We start from the raw sequence: 17920 nt of genomic DNA, 5'->3' as shown, positions 1-17920 counted from the left end.
CCTGGATGACCAGAGACAATGTGGGCAGAACTAATAACAGTAGGGATGAGTTTTATTGATCCACTCCTGTATGTAATAGACAGTGACATATATGTCCCACCATCTTTTATTTCTGCATTCAGGTGGGAAGGAGACCATTTGCTGCAATGGTGAGGCAAAGGGAAAAGAAGGTGCAAGGGTGGTCTGCTTGTTAAAAAAGGCAGGGAAGTATGAGACACATTTTTTAAAAGTTTGATTCGAAGATGATTAAGGAAGTGGGAATAAGGAGTTAAACACTAAGTGTGGGAAACACTCAACCAACCAGGCAACTGAAGGTTTTCTGGGCACAAGTAGTACCAACTTACTTCGCCAAATACTGAGAGAAAGGAGAAGAGGGCTATATCTCTGTGTGAATGTTCTAGCTAACCAAGAGTGAACTTAAAATCCATTTTCATTGCAACCCTTCTCAATGACATGTCTTAGGAAGTTCAGCATTGGTGAACATGACTGACGTCTATTTGTTGATTGCCCATCTGGACCATGGGCTCTGAATGACGTCTTTCTGAACTTGCTTTGTCAAGGATCTGAGATGGGAAGGACAGAAGGGGTTGGGTGGAGGAATTTCCCTATCCTCTGATATCCTTTTGTTTCAAAGGACAGTGTTTGAGGTAGTGGAAAGCCCTCTAGATAAGATTCCATGTTTTTCCACACGCTGGGTCCAACATGCAGGAGCATTAGGGTTGCCTGCTCTCAAGGGACTAACTTCCTAGAACATCTGAAACACTGGTCTTTGCCTTCTTCTCCTTCCATGGTGTCAGCTCTGGCTATGGGACAGACACATCTCAGCGTGATCCCAGTTGGTGAAACCTTCCAGTTCCCTGAGCAGTCAAATTACCTCACTCGCTTCACCACAAAAAACAAACTCCTGGGCACACGGTCTTTCAAAAGAAACGCACATTTTGCACTTTTGCAGAGAAAGAGCAGGAGCCACCGGGTGCCCTAGGTGCGGATGCGTGCCCAGCCCTCCTGCAGCCGACTGCCCTCCCCCTCCCCCGGGCAGGCCCCGCCCCCGTCTGTGTCAGTTGCTGGCCGGGGGACGCCTGCAGAGGCCTGAAGGGGCGGGGGGCCGGGCGGTGCGCTGGCTGCGGGCGGAGGCAAGAGCGCGCGCCTTTTTTGTGAGCCTCCTGGCACCTGCTGGATTGGTTCTGCCAGTGCTACCGTCGGAGTGGGCGGAGCCAGCCAGGCGCCAGTCTGGGTGCCCAGTCGCAGCCTGGAGCGGCCGCAGACGGAGCGCACCTCACAGCTGCCGGGCGCGTCCTGAGGGCGCTGCGTCGGGCAGAGCTCCTGGAGGACCGCTTCCCCCAGTTTCTGGGCTCCGGTCTGACCCCCGCGCTCCCTGCTCCCCACACTCTCGCTACTGCTTCCTTAGAGGCGACTCCTAGCGACCCCCAGCTCCCTGTCGCCCCGCACTGCCCACACTCCGTCCCTTTCCCCGGCGGCGGACAGCAGTCTCCCGCGCCCTCCGGCCCCCTGGAGTGCCGCAGCCATGGGCATTCGAGGGATGCTGCGAGCCGCTTTGCTCCTGCTGCTCATCCGAACCTGGCTCGCGGAGGGCAGCGACCTCAGTCCCACCCCGAAATTCCACTTCGAGCTCTCTTCCACTGTGCCCGAAGTCGTCCTGGACCTCTTCAACTGGTAAGCGGGAGACGCCAAGCTGGGCATGGCGGCGACTGGCGAGGACGGGCAGCCTCGGACCTCTTGGACGGAGCGGGCTAGGAGAGACTTGGACCCGGGCTCGCCGAGCCCTGGCGCGCGGGCCCTGCCTACAGGTCCCTGGAGGGTGGTGGGGTGGGAGTGAGGGCAGCCAGTCGAGATAGAGCCCTGTGCTTCAGCCCACCTGTTACTGCGGCGCCTGACAGAGCCCCGCGTGTGCCCAAACTGCGGCCCCGGAGATTGCGGGGAAGATGCCCTCACCCCAAGGTCTGCCATCCATCCCCGGGGACTAAGGCCCCTGACAGCTTTTCCCAGTCACATCCTTTGGCACCTGTAGGATTGGGAGTGGGGGTACAGGGTGATGAGAAATTCACAAAACATAGACAGTAGAGACACCTGTTTGAGTCCGGATTTTTTTCTATTTCCTGAGGCGCGTGCGTGTTTTCCTGAATGTGTGTGTTGAGCAGTGAGGGACATTTGCCGATGCCGTAGATAGAACTTATTGACTCGACCTCATCGGAGCCCAGACAGTGTGATCCGTGACTGTATCACATATAACAGTGTGGCCTGAGATGGGTGTGTTTTTGTACTTGCTCCTGTGAAAACGTTTGAAGATTAGGTGTTTGATTTCAAGTTTGTTTGGGTCTGCAAATATCTGAAGAGATGTTAAACAGTCATCCTTTACATGTAGATCACGTGGAAATGTGTATTTGTGGTGGCCACAGATCCTGAGCACTGGCATACGGGTAATGTGTGTGGTCCTAAACAGGCAGACATGTGTTGCTTTAATTCGGGAATCATTCATGTGCACACTTCGAAATTTTGTCATTAAAGACCACTGAGATTTTTTTTTAAGATGATTGAGAATAATTTTTTAAATGGCAAACCAGAAATGAACATATATTAGGAAAAAGGTGGGGAATGGTTGGACAAGTTTCCAGCAGACAGCTCTGCACCGTCTTCAACCCAACATACCAGACTGCGCTACTGAACACACACACACACACACACACACACACACACACACACACACACGAGATTTGCAGAGGCTGATGTTCCATAATCAATGCGTCAAAGATCCTAAGAGTCATAGTGATACCCAGGGCCTATTCTCATTCACAAGTCCCTTTGTGGGAAAAGAGCCCCCAGTTAAGGACTAGGTGAATTGGGAGAGCACATCAGAGACTTCTGGAAAGGCCAGCTCTCTGCAGGGTTGCGCTGGGTCCATTTACATGTGTTCACCCAAGACATGTCTAGGCTATAAGCACATGCTTAGCCAAAGAGATGCCTGCTCCAAGAATACGTGTGTTTTTGAGGTCAGCCCCGAACCCCAAGAATCAAAGATAGTTTGATTGATAAGGGTCATAAATCTCAGCTACATGAGCAGGGCTCTCTGTGTGTGTCATATGTCACATGCCAAGTCTTAGAAACAGGTGTACAAAAACAGGATTCACATAGACGTGACAACAAAATGCTGGCCCTAGCCTAGGGAGGGGAAATGTGGCCGAGCTGGAGAACACAGACTGGTGGGCTCAGCTCGTGGGGTTACTGAGAGTGAAAGATGACCTTTACTGGAGCAATCAGGTTCCCCTGCAAACAGGACTCCTACCAACCTAGAAAGCTGCATCCAGGCTGATGGTAAGGTGAGGCTCCTTAGGGGGTTGAAGTAGTGCATTTGTGTGAGGGCTCACACCTGCCCACACCTTCTCCTCTCCACTTCCCCTACAGTTTCCCCCCATCCCCCCAATTCTGCCTGGTAACCAGAATCCAGTCTTTAGGCCCCACCCTTTGGATAAAAGCTGGGGAGGGGGAGGGGGAAAGAGGAATCTGCGTCACTGCTGCCCTTCTGGCTGACTCACTGCAGGGAGGGAGGGGAGCGGGGAGAGACATGTACATGTATGACTGTACATGTCTGCGTGTGTGCAGGAGGAGGGAAGGCCCTGGCAATTTGATGCCCGGGGTGCTCTTTGTTGTTTTCTGAGAAGCAATGTGGCATTCACTGATGACCGATATTTACCAGTGACTTCTCTGTTTCAGCAAAAATTGTGCAAATGAAGCTACGGTTCACAAGATTTTGGACAGGGTGCTGTCAAAATATGATGTCCGTCTGAGGCCCAATTTTGGAGGTAAGACATGCCCAGATACCAGAGCTGAGACACAATAAGCCAGCCCCACCCAGCGAGCTGACCAGTGGCTCTCCTCTAGACTAGACACTTGTGCCTCTCCAAACCCCACCTTCCTGACCCTGCAGAGACCTGTAGCAGAGCACTCCCAGGCCCCCAACCCCCAGGCCTTTCACTCTGCCCCTGGAATTTCTCCCGCTTCTCTGCCTTCTTATGCAAGACACCTCTGCCCCCTCCACACTCCTTTATAGTGGCACAGAGCCTAAAGCGCGCTCCCTGGGATAGCTGGAGAAGCACTACTCACACCAGGTGTGCGTCTCATGCTAGAGTTTTCTGCTCCTTAAAGGACACATGTTCCACTTGTGCACACCTTCTTTGCACCCTGGACACTTACCCCATTCAGCTGGTTTAAAACTAAGGGCATGGTCTTCTCTGCCTCGCTTACTTCACCCACCCGGGTCCCAGGCACTTCCGCCTCTGATCCCCCTCCCCAAGCCTTCAGCTCCCACCAAGTTCAGTTTATTCGACACACTACAGTCAGCATGGTCTTTATGAATCCCACCGGATCACCTCAGGAACTTCTGGCGGCTTTATTTAACTGCAAAATAAAATCCAAACCTCTTAGCCTAGCACTCAGATCTCAAGCACAGAGATGAGAAATGACAAAAAAAAACTGAAGTACAAACCTCCAAGAAGCCGATACATCAATTTCTCCTCTTATTTCTGCCTAGCCTCCCCTCCCCCTGCCCCCAGCTTTGGAAACGGTGACTGGCTTCCATCACACAGCTTTAACTAGCAGGCAACCTACCCCAACCCCACAGAACAGGAATAGCATTCTCTGGCTGAGGGGACACCCAGGAAACCTAGACCAAGGACAGATAAGAGGAAGGATGCATTACATAGACGTTAGTCACATTTCAGCTCAAAGGAAACAGAGAAAGAGCTAAAAAAGCAGGATGGCTAAGTCAGAGAAAGCACTCCACTTCCTGCAGGTGGTAGAACTAGACACCCACTCTAAAGGGTTAATGAATGCTAATATTCACATTTGTACATATGAATAGAGGCCTTCTGAATACACAATGCCTCCACCCTAAAGGGCACACAGCTGTTAGCACTTGCCTTTGTGGTAGACCACTGGAGTCTCTGTAATTTGCCTAGGGAGCCCCCTTGAAAACCAAGTTGGTTGCCCTGTGCCCTAAGGTTTGGAGGTGGGGCACTTGCCTGGTATCCCCTTTGCTGTTTTGCTTCCTCCAAGTGTGAGGGCAGAAGGCAGTGCAGCCCCTGGATCCAAGGTGAGTGTGCACTGGAGACTGGGAAGCTGGAATGGAGAGGGCAGAAGGCAAGTCCTTTCAATATAGGAACTCAGGTGTTAGGGCATAGCGAGCATTCCATTGCATGATACTGGTTTTGGACCAGTTGCAGCAAGCAACAGTGGGTGTCAAGGGTGTAGCTGTTACATTTTCTCCATTCATTGTTCTCCTGTTTATCAGCAAACGCTAACCAACAGCCGTTCAACTACATCAAGCACATTCTCCCGGCTGTCTCAGATTGCCATCTCTGCAGGCAGCCAGGGTCAGGGGGACAGAACAGGGGCAAGGACCAACCTCTGGGGATTGTCAGGTGTGGCTGGCCCATAGTATTTCCAAGGCACCTCACCGCCATTTTTTGAGCTAACTTGGATTTGTTTACACCTGATGCCTAACCTCCTGGGTTATCTAAGCTTTATGGGCATGCAGACATGGGAAGGGTGGGACTAGCTGGGTCCCCAGTTTGGCCAAACAACAGATGAAGGTGGAAGGGCAAGGACAATGCAGGACCTTCTAGCATGTAGATAGAAGGAGGAAAGGAGGCACTACAGACTCTAAGTCTGGGGCTGTTTTATCGGGGGTGGGGGCAATCAATGGGAGAGCTGGGCCAGGGGTTTAGAGTCGAGGTACCCCAGGACTCCCACTAGACAGAGAGTCAAATTCCTCTCTGTGTCTGAGGTTAAGTTGAGTTTCAGGGCTTCCCACACAGGCACATACACAACCCACATGCAAGGACATGACCTAACTGTGGTTAGGTTTAAATGGGAAATATTACTTCCTTGAGAGGAGAAGGATGATGAAGAGGAGGAGGAGGGGCCAGGGAAAGTTAACAAAGGCTGCTTCTTTCTGAGCAAGAGAAGTGGGACTCTATAGTGCTGCAAAAGGCAGGTCCCTAAGGACTTTGTTTAGCCCATCACCTGGTATGACATAGGTGTGGAGTGAAGGAATAAATGGGACATCTTCATCATTCCTTCATTTACCTCCTCTTCCTCTGGTACTCTGATGGATGCTAGGGAGGAGGAAGAGTTGGGGTAGCAAAGTTTCCAAGAGGGAGGGAAGTGGTTACCCGCTCCCACTTTTTCTGCCTTCCTGAGTCCATCAGGAAGGGCAGCAATGGGAAAGGGGCTGAGGCCATCACCCCAGAGATAGCATTTAGACACGTTACCTAGAAGCATCTTGTTCCCCTCTGTTATCCTTGTAGGGGTGTGGGATACCTTAGGTAAGCTCTCATTCTGACCACTGCTAGCACATAAGGTGTTCCCTGTAGGTGGATAAATTAGGAAAAGATCCCAGGTCCCCTTCCTCTAGGCCATAATCCTGGGCCAAGACTCATGGCATGGTGAGGAGAATGTGGACTGCACTTCAGTTCCCACTTGCCTCTTCAACTGGGGTCTTTTGGACAAAGCTGAGCCCTGACACTTTAGGGTTCAGGTGCCCAGGATTCTGCTGTAAGGGATAGGATTGCCCGAGTGACACAGAATGGTCTAGAATTAGAAGTCTGACACTAGAGTGAGGTAGTTGAGCGGATGGCTGCCCAGCCCTTCTGGGGCTTGTTGCCTGCCTAACACAGCTTCCATCCTCCTCTGAAGGTATGTGGGGAGCCTGAAAGGCTGTAATAAATAAAAAACCCGACTTTCTAGAAACCCCTGTCACTACATAGCACTTTGCTGGGGATCATTCACAATAGCACTGAATGCTGGAGTCAGCTATGCCCTCACACAGAGGCCCATTTACTTCTTAGCTGCAGTTCATACGTGGATTCCCAGTAGCACTTTGCAGCTCAGCTTCTAGGCAATCAGCCTGCAGTGAAGCCAGCAAGCTGAATTGGAAGCGTCACACGTGTTTCTATAACAGCAATGTGATGTAGTACACATAGAATAACGGTTTAGATGTGAGGCCCGGTAGAGGGAGTTCTGAGTCAATGAGGAAACAACTAAAATGTATTTTTCCACAGTACTTTATAGTTTAGTACATATTTGCATACCCATTATCACATTTGAATGGGCAGCGCTAACACCTAGTCCTGAAAAAGAAAGCCAGGAGGCAGAAACTTACACACACACGTGCACAAACGCACATGCACACATTCAATCACAGTTACATGTTAACACACACAAACACCCTCATGCATGTACTCAGTCACATGAACACACAGATTCACTCACACACCTGTACATGCTTACACACACTAACACACATGCTTACACATTTGCATACACACATGAACATGTTCACACATTCATTCACACAAAAACATGCTCATACACACAAACACACTCACAAATTCGTTCAAAGATACCCATATACATCCAAACGCTCATGCTCATGCACTCACTCATACTTGCACACAAAGATGCTCACATATACAAACACACAAATTCATGCACACACATAGACACACACACTCACAAATGCTTTGTCATTCACACACATGAACATACACATTCACTTATACATGCTCACATACACAAACATGTCCACATATTTACCAACTCACAAACACACTCACTCATGAACCTGCTCACACATTCACTCATACCTGTATAGTGACATGCTAACATATATGAATATGCTCACAGGTTCACTTGAATATCAGCATGGTCACACATTCACTCACACACAAACACACTCACACATTCAACCACACTCACGTGGACAAGTTCACACATTTTCTCAAGCACATAAACATACTTACATACACTCACATTTACACACATTTACACACACATTTATAAGTGTGATGAGTGTGAGTGTAGAAGTGTGATCACTTATCACACGGATCACTTGCATATGAACAAGGTTACACACACAAATACATTCACATATTCACACAATGAACATACTAACTCACACTCACACATGCAGTCACACACCCGTAAGTTCACTTACATTCCCAAACACAACTTTACACACACAAACATAATCATGCATTCACTCACACAAGCACATGCTCACAAATACACTAACAAGTGAACAGGTTCACACAAATAACCTACATATTCACTCGCACACCATACACTCTAATACACACACATGCTGACACATTCATTCACTGAGACGTGCTCACACATTCACTAGCTCACTTGCACAGAAATGCGCTCACATCCATGAAAACACTCACAAATTCACTCACACATGAATGTATTCATGCATTAACATGCTTACATATACAAACATACTCACAAATTCACTCACACACATACAAACAAGGTCACAAACACACTCATGTTCACACATTCCCTTGCACTTTAAGAAGCTCACACTCACACATTCACATTCTTTCATACATGAACACACAAACATTCACTTGCACAGAAATACTCTCATAATTCACTCCCACACAACATTCCTACATACATGCACATGTTCACATGTTTACTCCCACACAACACGCTCAAGCACACAAACATGCTCATATATTCTCTCACACAGACACGCTCACAGACACTCATGTGCACACTGACACATTCACCTGCACATGAATACATGCACAGATTTACTCGTGTAGTTGAACATGCTCACATACAGTCATACACACAGCTCACACATTCATTCACATGGACACACTCACATGAACTCACACAAATACGCTCGTGCACACCACAAATCTTGTTTTGTGGCCCATTGCTCTTTAGTTTTTATCAAGCAAACATTTAGAAAAAGAGTGCTTCATCCTTTTTTTTTTTTTTTTTTTTTTGGCCTGACCGTTTGTTTTCAGCGTATTGTGAGCCAGGCGCTATTCTAAGTGCTTGTCTTGCATTAACTATAAGTGCTATCATTATCCCCATTTTACTCATGAGGAAACCAAGGCTCAGAGAGGTTAGGTAGCTTATTCAAGGTCACACAGCTAATAAGTGCCAAAATGGGATTCAAACTCATGCAGTCTGGCTCCTGAGTCCGTGCTTTTACCCTTTTTCCTACCCTGCATGTAATAGTGCCTTCCTGTATTGTAGGTGCCCCTGTGCCAGTGGGAGTATCTATCTATGTTTCCAGTATTGAACAGATCTCAGAAATGACTATGGTAAGTGTGTCAGCTCCAGCTGTGGGGCTGGGGACAAGGGACATGAGACAAGGAGCAGGGTCATAAGTCAACTCCTATTGTTCTGACCTGCAGCAGAGGCCACATGGAGGAACACAGAAGGTTTTGGAAACTACAGCCACCTGAAATAAAAAAAATAAGTAAATCCAGATGTATTACAGACGTAAAAGTGAAAGGCTTATGAAGTTTCTAAAATTTAGGATATTGTTTTAGTGTCGTTGAGATAGGTAAGAAATTTTTTAAAAAGACACAGAACAGCAACAACAAAAAAGACACAGAACACACAAACTATAAAAATAAATACTGATAACTAAACTATATTAATGTTCTCTTTAGCCAAAACTTCTGGCACTTCCGTTTTGCAAAATAAAAAACAAAACCAGTATGACAAGTTTGAAAGGATAACTCAGATTGGACTAAAATATTTGCAACACCAAGGACTGGTATTGAAAAAATATATAATTCCTGCGAATTAAAAAAGAGAATACTTTTAAAACAATAGAAAAATGATCAGAAAATTTAAATAAGAACTTCACTTTTGTGAAGAAAACCAAGTAGCAGATAAACTTATGAAAAGATTCTTGACGTTATTGTTAATCAGTGAAATGCAACATAAGACCACAGTGAGTACCCAGCCAGACTAGCAAAAAGTCAAAAGTCAGAGAATACCAATGTTGGCAAGGCAGGAGCAGTGGGAACTCTCATCTGCACCTAGTAGGGGTATAAACTGGGACTTTTGCTTCATAGTTTTTATTTCATTGCGATTTCGATAATGTATGGTGTCATCACATAATATTATCCAGCAATGCAAGTGAACAAATTTTAATTACACACATCAACCTGAGCAAACACACAAACATAATGTTGAGTGAAAGAAGCAAGTTGTGAATACATAGTGTGATTCCATTCAGAAAAAAATTTTTAAATAAGTCCAACTAAGCAATATGTTTCTTAGAAATACATAGAAAATAAAACTTAGGAAAACATAGAGAAAAAATAGAAAAAGCAAAGGGTTGTTATCATTAAATTCTAAGATAATGGATATTGCTGGGAGGTGTGGGAAATATGTTCTGCAAGGGACATGTTGAAGCTTGGTAGTTATTGAGAACGTTCTATTTCTTAACCTGAATTTTAATTATATGGGGCTTGTTTTATTATTCTTAACATTGAACATTCTTACATATGTTTCATTACTCATCTATATTTAGGGTATATTTCATACACCTGTGTACACACACACACTCTGAGGACTGAAAGCTGGACAACCTGACTTACAACTGGGATTTACCTTTCTCTCCTCAGGACTATACTATCACGATGTTCTTTCATCAGACCTGGAAAGACCCACGTTTAGCATACTATGAGACCAATCTGAATCTGACCCTGGACTATCGGATGCTTGAGAAGTTGTGGGTCCCTGACTGCTACTTTCTAAATAGCAAGGATGCTTTTGTGCATGACGTGACTGTGGAAAATCGCATGTTTCACCTTCAGCCAGATGGAACAGTGCGGTATGGCATCCGGTGAGTTCCCCCAGGGATCTGGGGATCACTGTGGCAGGCTACCTTCTTGCATCTAAGTGTCCCATGAACACACTCCAAGGGACACACAGAGGAGCCTATTGCTTTCTAAATCTCTCTTGCACGACCCCTCTCATTCAGTAGTCAAAGTGCAACCTTCAGAGTTTCCCACAGCCATCTTTGGCTTTCCTGTCCCCACACCTTGGCTTAGGCTGTTGCTTCTGTTTGCAATGGCCCTTTCCTCTTTCCATGAGTCTAAACCGTCCCCATCCTTCAGTCCCTAACTCAAAAGCCCTCTTTGTGAAGAAATCATCTTTGATTCTCACAACTGGAAGAGCTCTCCCTCTGCCTTAGCATTGTATATATATTCTGTTATTTATTTGTGTCTTTTCTCTCCCATGCAGTGAAGGAGAGGGACTGATCTCTGCCATTGGTCATATATGCATCATGCAGGGGACCCAAGGGTGCACAGTGTGCGTCTATTGCCTATGGCTTTGTACAAACAGAATGTGTGCACGCTGGAGCTCCTCACTGGTCTATCTATAGCATAGCAGACGGTCACCAAAGCCCTCCTCACAGCCTCATCTCTTACAAACCATCTCCTAAGACAAGTGTGAGAGAAAAATTTAGCTCAGAAAATTTCTCCAACGGGTAGCTACTAGGGTACAGCTCGTTCTCTGGATCTCTTTCTCTGGGGTGCTCTTCCTCTGTTCCTTTGTTTCCCTTTTCTTTCTCCATCCTCTTTCCCTTGGACCAAGGCACTGGAGTCAGCGAACAACAAAGTTTACAGGGAACAGGGCCTCAGCTGATTAATGTTTATGTAAGATTCATAGAAGGGAGAGAAACATACACACACACACACACAAACATTACCCAGTGTACAAAATGGAAACCACTTCAAGAGTTGAAAGGGACAAGGGTGGTATTAGCAAATGGGAAAGGCAGAACAAGGAAGGGGCCAGAGCTTCACAGAACTTTTCTAATTATCCTCTTCACCATTGTTCACTTCTCCCACTTCCCAAGGTCTTCCAAGATCCCTCCTCAGATTCCTCCCTTGGACCTACCACATGGCGACTTGAAGCCCCATTCCATAGCTCGCCTCAGATATATTCATCCCTCCTATCCATTTACACCTACTGGCATTTTGCTAAGCCCCAGTACCCTTGTAAGCAGCTGCACGGAGATGGGAGTGCTGTGGGAGAAGCTCCCATGGCCAGAGGTAGGCCAGGGCCATTGCCCACATCAGTACCCACACACTGCACACTCTAGAGCAGATCTAGAGCTTCAGCTGCTTCAGTGTAGCAGTGTCCTCCTGACAGCTTTGCTGCTTCTTCAGCAATAAAGCCCCCTTTCTGTCTCTGCATTCAGTTTCCTCAAGGGCCTTTCCCGTTCTGACATCTGTTGTCACGTGTATAAGTCCCACCAAACTTTTTAGTTTCTTTGTCACATACAAATTCTCTCTCTCCTCCTTACACAACTGCAGCACATCTTTTCACTAGGAGGGAAGGAAGGTAGGGGATAGGAGAAAGAAGGAAAGAAGAAAAGGAGGGGAGGAGGACCCAGCTCTAATGTAGGCAGTGTGGGAAGGTATTGGATGGGTCAGTCCTTCAGGTACCTCTCCCCACCCCACCCCTTCAGTTTTCTTAGGAACAGTTATTTGCCTGGGCTTGACTCACTTTTCCCTTCCTTTTGCTCTTCCTTTGCAGACTCACCACCACAGCAGCTTGTTCCATGAATCTGCAAAAATTCCCTCTGGACAAGCAGACCTGCAAGCTGGAGGTGGAGAGCTGTACGTGTGTCTCCCAAGGCCCCTTCTTCCCTACCTGGGATTGGGACCATTAGGAAACCAAAAGCAAACTTGACAGTTAGAGGGCCTGCATATCTCCCCTACTCCCTCCCTCCTCCATTTCTCTCTCAGGTAGATAGGTAATAGATGATAGATAGATGATAGATAGATAGATAGATAGATAGATAGATAGATAGATAGATAGATGATAGATAGATATAGATAGATGATAGATAGATATAGATAGATAGATGATAGATAGATAGATGATATATAGATAATAGATAGATGATAGACAGAGAGGGGGATATATATATATATATCATCTGGGAGAAGGTGCCCTTTTGGCTGTAAATAGTCCCATAGGGAAATGTGCATTGCTATGAGGAAATTGTGCACAAGCTGAGGGGTAGGAGCACATCTCTTTGCTGTGCTTTCCTTCCTGGATAAGAAACTCTAAACTGAGAGTTCTCTTTGTGCCCCCCTTCCCCATGCTCAGACCCACAAAATGCAACGGTACCCCAATAGTGCAGGTTCCAACTATCCTTTGGTTTTCAGAAACTCATCTGGTGTGAAATCTGCCTATGCCTGCTTTCTGAGACTAACTTTGTTTACTTCTCCCTCCTAGATGGCTACACGGTTGAAGACATCCTATTGTACTGGGAAGGCAATGGGAATGCCATCCAGGGTACTGAGAAGCTGCACATCCCTCAGTTCAGCTTCCTGGGAAAGACAATAACTAGAAAAGAGGTGTTTCTCTACACAGGTGGGTCTGACCCCCTCCTTCTCTACTGTCTCTTGTCTCTTTTGTACCCTAGGAAGTGCCTGGTGACCTCTCCCTTTGACCTATTGACTCTCTTCTGCCTTCTTGCCTATTCCCTTCCTGTTCTGGACACCTTCCAAAGCCTCCTTCATAAAGTCCAAATGGCTTACCCTCTGCCAATGAGGAAATGGGTGTGGAAGCACTTGGCCAGGTTTGACACTCCACAGGCCACCTTTCATGGCCAGCCTCTCCCCCTCCATCTGTTGCAGCTTTGAAATATCTCATGTCTCTCCCATTTCAACTTCAGTTGACATGAAGCAAGTGAGGAAGGAAGGAAGAAATGCTATGCCATATGGGCCTTGAGGCAGCAGATGGGGTCAGGTTTGCAGACCACCCAGGCTGGAATATTAGAGGCTGAAGTGACCATTGGTTTCCCCTCAGCCATCCTGTACTTCACCCTGAAAATCCCCTCAGCCCTACCACCCTAATACCAGTATGTCTCCTTGCCAGGTTCCTATGTGCGCCTGATACTGAGGTTCCTGGTCAAGAGGGAAGTCACCAGCTACCTTGTGCAGATCTATTGGCCTACTGTCCTTACCACTGTTGTTTCCTGGATATCATTTTGGATGAACTATGAATCCTCTGCAGCCAGGGTGACAGTCGGTAGGTCCTGTCCCCATCCCAGGGAGGAACTTGGGCCATCTTGCTCAGAAAAAAAGTTGAGAGTAAGGAGCAGTATGTAACTGCACAGGCAAGGAAACAAGATGGGACCTGACTAACAGGCATTTGTACAGGTGCCCAGTCAATCCCTAGCAGAGAGACCCACACTAGAGACAGATGTGAAAAAACATCAGGGTTGGAATCTTGGTATGTTGGGTCCAAAGTGCCAGAATTCATTATTTGCTGGATACATAAATTAATGGACAAGTCATAAATTTAGATCAGAAATGCAACAAAATAAACATTGATTAAGCAATATATCAAAATGCCCTATTAGGAAGCGGAGGCCTTCTAGATGAACTGCCCTTGACAGGTGTCTAATGGAATGCTAAAACAGATGCAATCAGAGTCCAGAGGAGGAAATGATCCAGATCTTATTGGCTAAAACTGCACTAAGAACGTACTGCTCAAACTGGGGTTTGAGGACTTCCAGGCGGCAGAGGCACAAGTCTCGGCATTTCCTAAAAGAGGAAATAGCTTTATTAAAGGCAGAGGGGCTCTAAAAGGGGACTAAATCCCAGGGTTCCTGGGCCAGAAGCTGGGAAAGAGGGAAGAGTAGCAGAAAGACAGCCTGGGCTGACCTGGGAAGAGCTTGAAATTCCACTTTGAGCAGTCAGAACTTCACATGTAAGCAACGGGGAGTATAAAGGCTTTTGAGCAGTACCAAGGACGGGGCTAAGAGATCAGCTCCCGAATTTATTTGGTCCCACTCCACAGAATCCCTGGTCTGCTTTCTACTTCACCGTCTTTGGGGCTGAGTTTTCAGCCTCCTTCTTTAGGAGCACACTCTAGCTAAACCTTTATATTTGTATAATATTTTAGGGCTCACAAAACCTTCTGAGGGATGGACTACAGGAATGCCTACATACTAGGAGGCAAAAGGGGAAAGGACCACCATAGGGCAAAATGGGGCTGGATGTGTAAATCACTATGAAACCATGGCTGGAGATTTTTGATTGATCCTAAGAACAATAGTAAGTCACTAAACTATTGAAGTACAGGCTGGGTATAAAGATGTGGGAGGAGAAGTAAAGAGAGCAGTTGATCCAGGGCCCTGAGCCTGGTAAGCTGAAGGCCTTTTGCTGAGGGCCCTCCTGACCTCAGAGATGGCCTTTGCTCCCTTCCAGTGGGATGTGGGCCTGATGGCTTGCCAAGAACTTCAGCCACCTGAGGGGACTAACCCTGTGCTATGTTGTTTATAGGTTTGACTTCAATGCTCATCCTGAACGCCATCAACTCACATCTGTGGAATAAACTCCCCCAGTTTTCCTGTATCAAGGCCATTGACATCTATATGGTTGTATGCTTCTTCTTCGTGTTCCTGTCCTTGGTGGAATATGTCTACATCAACTGTCTTTTCTACAGCCTAAGAGGACCCCGGCGCTCTCAGAGGCAACTCAGAAGAATCCAAAGAGTCATGGACCGCTACCGCTACCAAGAGGTGATGCAGGTTAGGCTTTTTGATTGACAATCCGCTTTCCTTGAGTGCCTCTTAAACCTAAGATTAGCACTTGACCCTTTCAAATTTCTTAGCTCCTTTAATCCTCATACAAAATACACACACACACACACACACACACACACTCCAGATAAGAAAGAAGTAGAACAATTTATCATCACTCCTTTATAAGTTGAGTCATTGTCCAAGGTTGCAAGGCTAATAAGTGGCAGAGCTAGATTTCCCAAGACCTTTGGGCTTCAAATCCAGTCTACTTAGCATGCTTCCAAGGGCAGGTGATGGAGCCAGAGGGAAAGGGAACACAGGGAAACTGAAAAGAAGAGATATCAGAGAGGCTGACCTACCCCTCCTTCCTTTGCTCTTCTGACTTCGAAAGCCATGCTGAGTCTTTTGCTGCTGGCAGTATGTTAATGTCCCTCCTTCACAGGAAACCTACCCCCACCGGCCTTAGGAGGTCTTGCCTCTGTCCACTACACAGCACTTCAGAGGGAGCAGCTGCCCCAGGGGGGCAGCAAGAGCCATGAACTTCCTTTGCATGCTAACAGCCTCTCGGTCCTGTTCCTCAGCACCTTGCGCACAAGAGACCCCAGGAAGAAGAGGTGGCTTTCTCAGTGGAAGAGCCCAACAATCACGTTACAAGTGCTGAGGAGGAAAGTCCCCCCCTTCCTCCCTCCCCGAAAGTGATTGTTCATGCAGCATTCGACCTCATGGGTCGATCCACTGTCTCCTTAAAGGATGACCAGTTTCACATAGAAGATGAAAATGGCTCTCCTCCCTCCAGACTGATGTGGGCCAGCCTAGAAAGCCCAGAAAGCCTCGGCTCTTTGGCCTCCATCTCAGAGCAGGCACCGCTGGCTTCCTCAGAAAGCCTCAGCTCACTGTCTTCTCTCTCGGACCAGTCCTGGCTGACCACCGCAGAAAGCCTTAATGACCTCCTATCCACCTCAGAGCAGGCCGTGCACAGCTATGGCATTCGCGTTAATGGTATTGATATTGATGACAGTGTTATTCCTACTGAAATCTGCAACCGTGCCAAGGCCCATGGCCATGCTGAGACCCGTGACCCAGAAGACCCTGAAGAAAGCTCCAACTGTGATGAGAGCCAAGACTATGGCCCCAGTAGGAGGCATCTGCTTGTCCACGGCCAGAGGAGTGTGCAAGAAGCAAACTATGACCTTGAGGAGATCTGTAACACCCTTGATGACATCTGTAGCTCCCTTCATGACATTCGTAGCTTGCCTGATGACGTCAGAGTTGAGAGCGGTTACCTTGACCTTGAGAAGCAACTCAAGGGTAAAGTTGACAGTACCTGGAGGCTTTATGGTAAAGATTTTATGGGCTTTGATGGAGACAAGGACAGTAACTCAGAGTCTGATGACAGTTCCCCCCCAAGCCCTGGATGCTCCTTCGGTAAAGGGTTCTCCTCCAAGCTCTTTCACCCTGACTACGTCCCTAAGGTTGACCAGTGCTCCCGGCTTCTCTTCCCTCTTGCCTTTGTGGTGTTCAACATTGCTTACTGGGTGTACCATATCTATTAGTTCCATAGTGTCCCAGAGTGGCACTATGCTCCTTTCATAGTTCCATTTGGTTCTGTTTTACCTTCTTTTCTTTCTTTGTTTTACTTTGTGGTTATTTGGGCAGTTGAATCAGTTCCACCTTTCTCTTTATAAACATGAGGTGAGGAGTAGTTGGAAAGGATGTGTTCTGGCTGGAAGGAAAGGGATTGAGGAGGAGTTGGAGGTAAATAGCACATTGATTTTCCTTTTCTTCTGAATACTATCATGTTTTCAAAGAGTTCTAACATCTAATAAGCACAGAAAAGCCCCCTGGAAATGTTTAGAAGACAGAGAGGAGCCAGATTGCATGACAGGAAGGATCCAAGCCCTGTGCATGAAAACATTTCTGGGGACACTTCTGTCCCACTGAAGTGTTGGACTTTCTTTTTCATTACTTTTTTCTTCTGTTTTTTTCCCTCCCCTAGGGATTATGATCCTTGCTCACCCTCTGCTTAGGGTTTTACAGGAGAAAACCAAACTGGGTTGGGGAAGGGCTAGCCATCTCTTGCAAATTCAGGCAGTTGGCTTTAGGGAACTTGGGGGATTTTGAAAGTGCCTTTACCCCACTATTTTTTCTGTTGTATTTTGAGGGTGGTGTTGTGGTGCAGGGTTGGGAATGGAGTGTGGGTGCGTGGGTAGGGGTGCTGAGTGAGATGTCAGGGTAAATGAGAGAGCATGTTCCAAGCAGGAGTTCACAGAGTATGAATGATGTTGGGTTGGAGATTACTCAGATTGAGCCAGCATCTTTGGAGGGGCTGGAACTTCTCTTGTGTATATTTTTGCTTCAGAATGCTTGACTAGGGACTCAATACATCTGTCTAGGTCACATGCTGAGTTGATCACTAGACACAGTGCAAGCACTTGTGAATGAAGGACTATGGTTAGGAAAGTTCACCACCTGATCTAGAATAGCAGATGAACAACTGCTGTGAATCTATATACTGATTCTTTCTGT

General features: G+C 47.0%; 1 protein-coding gene across 1 annotated transcript; it reads left to right on the top strand.

Annotated features, from left to right (window-relative positions):
• The first annotated feature begins 1525 nt into the window (after positions 1-1525).
• GABRQ (gamma-aminobutyric acid type A receptor subunit theta) lies at positions 1526-16947 on the top strand. Its single transcript, XM_057719314.1, has 9 exons — positions 1526-1674; positions 3730-3818; positions 9076-9143; positions 10464-10684; positions 12388-12470; positions 13096-13233; positions 13741-13893; positions 15153-15400; positions 16144-16947. The coding sequence occupies exons 1-9, from the start codon at positions 1526-1528 to the stop codon at positions 16945-16947; spliced, it is 1953 nt and encodes a 650-aa protein (XP_057575297.1).
• Positions 16948-17920: the final 973 nt, after the last annotated feature.

Source organism: Hippopotamus amphibius, chromosome X (assembly GCF_030028045.1).
Source record: "Hippopotamus amphibius kiboko isolate mHipAmp2 chromosome X, mHipAmp2.hap2, whole genome shotgun sequence".
NCBI classification, from domain to species: domain Eukaryota; kingdom Metazoa; phylum Chordata; class Mammalia; order Artiodactyla; family Hippopotamidae; genus Hippopotamus; species Hippopotamus amphibius.
This window is presented reverse-complemented; position numbering and strand designations above follow the sequence as displayed.

Excerpts from the sequence above, each read along its gene's own strand:
- GABRQ (XM_057719314.1), top strand. The coding sequence starts at position 1,526 with ATGGGCATTCGAGGGATGCTGCGAGCCGCTTTGCTCCTGCTGCTCATC. Across the intron at positions 1,675-3,729 it reads GTCCTGGACCTCTTCAACTG|CAAAAATTGTGCAAATGAAG; the intron begins GTAAGCGGGAGA and ends TCTCTGTTTCAG. Across the intron at positions 9,144-10,463 it reads AGATCTCAGAAATGACTATG|GACTATACTATCACGATGTT; the intron begins GTAAGTGTGTCA and ends TTCTCTCCTCAG.